Source organism: Podarcis erhardii (genome assembly GCF_964252035.2).
Source record: "Podarcis erhardii genome assembly, chromosome: 11".
NCBI lineage: Eukaryota > Metazoa > Chordata > Lepidosauria > Squamata > Lacertidae > Podarcis > Podarcis erhardii.
Genome location: NC_138501.1, coordinates 3,386,851 through 3,394,084, shown reverse-complemented (window position 1 = coordinate 3,394,084; position 7,234 = coordinate 3,386,851). Strand labels below are relative to the sequence as shown.

General features: G+C 44.2%; 1 protein-coding gene across 2 annotated transcripts; it reads left to right on the top strand.

The window, feature by feature from the left end:
• The first annotated feature begins 215 nt into the window (after nt 1-215).
• LOC309352595 (putative CENPB DNA-binding domain-containing protein 1) lies at nt 216-2,847 on the top strand. 2 transcript variants are annotated; one of them, XM_081881157.1, is made up of 3 exons: nt 216-540; nt 1,247-2,026; nt 2,243-2,847. In XM_081881157.1, exons 2-3 carry the CDS (start codon nt 1,520-1,522, stop codon nt 2,540-2,542), a joined length of 807 nt encoding a protein of 268 aa, XP_081737283.1. In that variant the 5' UTR covers nt 216-540; nt 1,247-1,519; the 3' UTR covers nt 2,543-2,847. The 2 variants fall into 2 exon arrangements, with proteins under 2 accessions (XP_081737283.1, XP_081737282.1); XM_081881156.1 differs by lacking the exon at nt 216-540 and having other exon boundaries at nt 1,142-2,026.
• Nucleotides 2,848-7,234: the final 4,387 nt, after the last annotated feature.

Sequence of the window (7,234 nt, the reverse complement as noted above, 5' to 3'; positions counted from 1 at the left end):
CTTCCGCATTGGTGTTGGTGTTCTAGCAGGCCTTCCTTAGGATGTCCCTGTTTTCACTGGAGAAATGTTGGAGAGTATGGAGTTATTCAACCCCTGAGCTGTCTGAAGGCAATAATATAGGGAGGTTTTTCCAATGTTTAATGTTTCATTATGTTTTTATACATGTTGGAAGCTGCACAGAGTGGCTGGGGCAACCGAGTAAGATGTGTGGTAGTAAATACAGTAGTGCCCCGCAAGACGAATGCCTCGCAAGACAAAAAACTCGCTAGACGAAAGGTTTTTTCGTCCGCGATTTGCCTCGCAAGACGAATTCCCCTATGGGCTTGCTTCGCAAAACGAAAATGTCTCGCGACTTTGTTTCCTTTGTGTAAAAACCGTTAAAACCAAGGGTGCTTAGCTTGAGCAGCTGCAGTTGCAACTTGACTTCGAGGAGCAACTGTTAGCACGTGGTTTGGTAGCCTTTTCTCAGACTTTGCTCACTTTTGAAGATTTTCCAAAACTTTTCCAGAACTTTTCCAGAACTTCTCTTTCATCCATTTGGTAAGTTAAACTTTTAAAACTTTTTTGGGGGGTTTTGGATTTTGGGTTGGGGTGTTTGGGATTCAAGGACTTGGTGTTGGGAAGGGGTTTGCGATAATCTGGGGGCTTGTGGGCCTTTTTTGGGAATTTTTATGATTTTCTGTGACCACTGGGCCAGGTTGGTTTTTTTTTGAAAATTTTTCTGAGTTTGAATTTCTGAGTGCTGGCTGGCTAGGGGAACAGTTGGGGAGGTTTCTGCAGAAATCTGGGACCATGTGGGGTTTTTTGGGGAATTTTTATGATTTTCTGTGACCACTAGGCATGGTTGTTTATTTTCAATTTTTTTTTCTGAGTTTGAATTTCTGAGTGCTGGCTGGCTAGGGGAACAGTTGAGGAGGTTTCTGCAGAAATCTGGGACCATGTGGGGTTTTTTGGGGAATTTTTATGATTTTCTGTGACCACTGGGCCAGGTTGTTTTTTTTTGAAAAATTTTCTGAGTTTGAATTTCTGAGTGCTGGCCATGTTGTTATTTTTTGAAATTTTTTTTTGTCTGGGTGGGGAAGCAGTTGGGGAGGGGTTTGCAGCAGTTGGGGAGGGGCTGGGGGAGCAGTTGGGGAGGGGTTTGCAATTTCTGTGTTGTGGGTGGGTTGGTGCGTGTCTGTGGGAGCAGTTGAGGTTTTTGAAGACATTGGTGATTTTTGAAGCTTTTCCTAAACTTATTTTGCAGCCATTTGAGGTTTCTGAGGACTTCGGTGGTTGATTGTTGAAGCTTTTCCAGAACTTCTCTTTCATCCATTTGGTAAGCTAAACTTTTAAAACTTTTTTGGGGGTTTTTGGATTTTGGATTTGGGGTTGGGGTGCTTGGGATTCAAGGCCTTGGTTCTGGGTTTTAAATTCTGTGTGGTGGGTGGCTGGCTGCTTTTGTATTTTTTGGGTTTGAAGCACATCACTGATTTTTTTTTTCTTTTTCTGAGTTTACGAAGGTAGGAGCTGTGCTGCCATGGGACCCAAGAAGACTGCTGCTGCGGTGGCCGGCGAGAGGAAGAAGGAGAAGGTGACGCTGGAAATGAAGAAGGAGATCATCTGGAAGCACGACGGCGGAATGCGTGTGACGGACATCGCCAGGGAGTACGGCAGGAACCCATCGACCATCGGGACCATCCTGAAGATGAGGGCGAAGATCCTGGCGACTGATGCAGCCAAGGGAGTCACCAGGATCGTGAAGAACCGCCCAGCTGTCCTGGAGGAGGTCGAGAAGTTGCTGCTCATCTGGATAGAAGAGAAGCAGCGTGCAGGGGACACAGTGTCTGAGGCCGTCATTTGTGAGAAGGCCAAGGCCTTGCACGCTGACCTCATCCGGGAACAGTCAGGAACCTCAGCCGAGCCAGAAGTCTTCAAGGCTAGCAGAGGTTGGTTTGACCGGTTCAAGACAAGATCTGGCATCCACAGCGTGGTCAGGCATGGAGAGGCTGCCAGTTCTGATGTTCCTGCGGCTGAAGACTTTGCAGCGGAGTTCCTGGAGGTTGTGACGACGGAGGGCTACGTTCCGCAGCAGGTCTTCAACTGCGACGAGACCGGGCTGTTTTGGAAGAGGATGCCCAAAAGGACTTTCATCACTCAGGAGGAGTCCAGGCTGCCTGGCCACAAGCCCATGAAGGACCGCCTGACCCTGGTGGAGGGGCACGACGACGAGCTGACCACCGTGGAGCTGGTCGAACTGCAGGCAGAGGCTGCGCAGGAGCAGGCCTCACTGGAAGAGGAGGAAGCAACTGAGGAACGGCTGTCCTCCGAAAGACTGAGGGACATTTGCCAGAAGTGGAAGGAGGTGCAGACTTTTGCAGATCTACACCACCATGAGAAGCACGTGGCACATGACGCTGGGAACTTTTATGATACGAGGGTCATGTCGTCTTTCAGGGAGCTGCTGAAAAGGCGGATAAAGGAGCAGACTATGGACAGGTTCTTGACCAAGAAGCAAAGAGTGGAAGAGGAGCCTTCTTCGAGTGGTCCCCCAGAGTCTTAGAAAATGTACTGTACACTTTGTTGATTTTAAAATGTTTTTCTGTCATGTTTATAAAGTTAATTTATTTTCCCTTCAATTTTTGAACTGCTCTTTACAGTATGTGTGACTTTAAAGAGCAGTTAATAAACTGTTGTTGTACCAAATTTGGCTTTGTTTGGACTTTTTTTGACCATAGGAACGCATTAATTGATTTTCAATGCATTCCTATGGGATTTCGTGCTTCGCAAGACGAAAAATTCGCTAGACGACAAAAATTGCGGAACGAATTAATTTCGTCTTGCGGGGCACCACTGTAGTAAAATTTTCATTATGGAATGGGGCGTCCCTATTTTCATCAGAGAAATGTTGGAGGGTATGGGACACTGGTTTACCCTCACATACAGTTTCCAGCATCCTTAAATAGCAGCTTCAGTCCCCTGGATTGTTTGGAAAAAAACATGTGATTTAAATGTATGCTATGGATGTGATCTCATATCACAATTTAAAGTAGGTTTTTTTTTTGTTTTCAGAAAACAACTCCCCTGGGCAGCAAGCCCTAGAAGCCATGGTGCATTCATTGGGCCCCCTCTGACTATACCAATGCCTGTGTGTCAACAATCCAAAGGAGATGCTTAGGTGCAATGGAGGCTGCTCAGATGCACATTTGAGTCTGTGCAGGGGGCTTGTCTCTGAGGGCAGAGGCAGATTGTCCAAGAAATTGGGGCCAAGTGAACAGACAGTACAGAGCATCTACAGAAGGCCATGTAAGAAAGTAGAGCCCCATTATCAGTGCAAGCCCATGCATGGTTTGGGGTTGTTGTTGTTGTTTTGAATATTCAATTGTATTTGGTGGAGTTTCCATCTTAACAGCCCAGCTTGTCCATTCAATCCTACCCATGTCTACTCAAAAATAAGTTCTACTGAATTCAGCGGGGCTTCCTCCCAGGTAAGTGGGGCTAGGATTACAGCCTGTTCCTTGTGGTAAGTAACTTAACAGGTCCATGCTATCTAAGGCTTCAGGAAGATGATACCCAGAGAAAAATGATAACCGGAGCACAGCATTATTGGATTATTAAAGGAAATCTAGCAATTATCCCCCTTCATCATACCCACAGTCCTTTCTCTTATTTTCTTGACATGATGGCAAAACCTGTGCAATGAACATTAATATGCTAAAATATCCTTCACTGGGGTGAAATTGCACCATCTTCCTTAATAATAAAGAAAGATAAGGAGCCCGATCATTATAGTTCTGATACTACTTAATTTATGGAGGAAAAAATATTTGCAGGATTTCTGGACGCAGGTGAGGAATCATAGGGGGAATTGCAGCAGATATTATTCCTCTTATCGACTGAAACCTCCACCAGTTGCAGTTCCTAATCAGTTCCCATTGATTTCAAAATGATTTTGTAGAAATGACCAGAGGCTGGATCATACCAAGTGAACATACCAAGTCAGACCATGGGTCAGTCAGTCTTACCGCAGCATTGACTAAACTGACTGGTAGCACCTCTTCAGGCAAGGGAAGTTTCCAGGCTTACCAGGAGATGGCCAGGGATCGAACTTCAGGCCTTTTCTACCACTGTGCTACATCCCTTCAAACCATCAATTGTTTGAGCTGACAGGTTTATCTGTCTATCATGTCCTTCCTCCAAGGAGCATATAGAATCATAGAATCGTAGAGCTGGAATGGGCCCAAGGGTCTTCTAGTTCAACCCCCTGCAATGCAGAAATATGTGTTGCCCCCATCAAATTTATCTTCAAAACAGACCTGTGAGGTTCATTCCAGTCGACTGGCCACCCAGTGAGCTTCATGGCTGTGCATACATTTGACCTTGAGTACCACACCACTGCCCACCTAGCAGCTCGAAAGCATCTCAAAGTGCAAGTAGATAAATAGGTAACGCTCCAGAGGGAAGGTAAATGGCGTTTCCCTGCGCTGTTCTGGTTTCACCAGAAGCGGCTTAGTCATGCTGGCCACATGACACAGAAGCTGTCTGCGGACAAACGCCAGCTCCCTCAGCCTGTAAAGCGAGATGAGCGCCGCAACCCCAGAGTCATTCGCAACTGGACTTAATTGTTGGGGTACCTTTACCTTTACTACACTATAACAGCTCAGATTTAGGGTCAAGTTCTGTCACCTATCAGTAAAAGAAAAAGCTAGTCCTGGAAATAAACTGCTGCTCACATGTGAATTTCTTTGGTTTCTTTTTTTGTTGCACTGTAAACAAAAACAAAAAAATGACAAGTGAATATGCTGTAGCACTATATTTCTTACAATCATGGGCCATTGACTTTCAAATAGGCTCCCTATGCACTAGAAAGACGAGGGTGGAGGTGGGGAGTTGAAAATTGAAAATGAAACCACCGTTTTAAGAGAAAACTGCTTCCCCACTGCCAAAATGAAATGAAAAGTGATAATTGCTTCTTTTATTGGCGTTTCTGGACATCTGTCCAAAAGTGCAAGAAAATATCAGAAAATACCAGTCAGTAACTTCAAATCACTTTAGAGTACTGGCGGTCAAGGTGGCACAATAGATTTTGTTCTTGTTGTTTAATCCATGAAAGAGAGTCATTCTCAATTTAAATCTCTCTTGCTGAAAGCCATTCTGAGGGAATAACTGCTGAGATCCAAGAGTGAAATGAATTTGGTGGTGACAGATAAAGCATTTATTTCACACCCTAGTAATTAAACATCTGGAGCCAAATTCACCCTTGGGGTTCTCCAGTGCTAATTTTCTAGAAAAAGAGGTGCCGGAGCTCATGATGAACTTCTCCCTTGTTCTCTCAGAATGGCAATGGTGCCCCCCTGAGAGGGGCTGGAGTTGAGCTCCAGTGAGCTCCTGCTGAAAAAAAGCCCTGGGGTTTACTAAGAGGAAGGGAAGACGAAGCTGTGCAACAAGGGTTGTAATGTCTTGCTACCAACAGAAAAGGAAAAAAGTACCAAAATGAACCAGAGTAAACAGGCACTTTGGCTAATGACAGCTGTGCCTTGCATAAACCAGTTCCCACTCACATGCCCTATGTTCCGTTATTTACTGAAAGGGTTGCACCTTTCATTATGAACAGAGATTTCCTGCCTTATGACCAGTAGAAATCATGAGGTGATTTTTCCCCCCTTATGGGGTGACTGCAGTGTTTAGGGATTGCTTCTGCATTGCACACATGGATATTCCCAGCCAATCAGTTAGAGATCACCTAGTGAGTGTGATGATGTCACCATGCTTTATAGGCAATCAGATATGGCTACATGCTGATATCACCCCACCCAGGGCAAATGTTCAGTTCAGAATGAGAGCCGTGTCTCCTGAGAATAACACATTCATTGTAATTGTTGAAAACACGTTGATTCAGAGAATTCAATTTTAATATGAAACAACAACAGTGAGTATGTTTGGTTGAGTCCTTGTCCAACGGTATAAGCACTTTGCTCCAGTATCTCAGATAGTCCCTAGGGAGCAGGCTGAGACCAAGGGAGCTTATTGCCTAGCTATAAAGTTCTTACCCTCCAAGTGTCCCTATTTTCCAGGGATGTCCCCGATTTAGAGAAGCCATCCCGGTTTCTGATTTATCCCACAATGTCCCACTTTTCCTTAGGATGTCCCTATTTTCATTGGAGAAATGTTGAAGGGTATGGAGTTATCCGATCCCCAAGCCATCCGAAGGCAATCCTGTATAGGGAAGTTTTTTAAATGTTTAATGTTTTATTAAGATTTTATACATGTTGTAAGCTGCTCAGAGTGGCTGGGGCAACCCAGTAAGATGTGTCAGGTAAAAATAGTGAAATTATCATTGTGGAATGGGATGCCCCTATTTTCCTTGGAGAAATGTTTGAGGGTATGAAAGTATAGGCTAAACTCTAGGAGACAACAGAAACGGAGAGGCATTCTTTCCTTATCTATTCTGGCAAAAGCTTCTTTATGCAGTAGAACTTTAGCATGTATTTGAAGATATGATGAATTCTTAGTACAAAGTACAACTGTCTTTAAAATAAATAAATAATAAAATCTCTGAGGGATGGCCAGTGTGTTAATAAATTAAAATACTTTGACTTGATACACATCCTTTTGAAGGGAAAATAGATCATTGGGGGTGGGGCATTACTTTTTTAAAAAATAAGTTTGATCGTTTAACAGAGCAGTGTTCCCAAATCACCTTCTGTGTTTGTGGTAAAGCTAGAAATACATTCTGTTAATGTTCCTCTTCCTCTCCCCATCCCACCCCTATTTTTCCTTTGGAATATCCCACGGACTTCCTCTTCCTCCTCACAGTGCTAATGATTCAGAACCTACAGTCTCAAATAATTCTCAATGAGCATGCAGAATAAGGGCTTATAATAATGTTGACTTCACTGGCTGGCGCCTCCTGATCCAAGAATAACATCCCATTCTGAAAGAACAGAACCAGATGTTATTCTCCTCACCAGACATTAGAGCTAACTCTGCATAGGGAATAATATATACCAGTTTAGCTAGAGAGCATCCTATAACCCTCCTCTTTATGAGTCCCATGTGCTGAACTCTGCACATAGCCAAGAGTATTATCTCACCCAGGACGATGTGTGTGGCTTAGATGGTGAACCTGCTCATTAAATAGGTGCACACATTTGCTGAGGCGAGTGAAGGCTGGCATCTTCCCTTTGTGCTTTGTGTCTCTTATAGGAAAAGAGTTTTGAATGAAAATCCCTTTCCCACACCCAGGGACTAATAT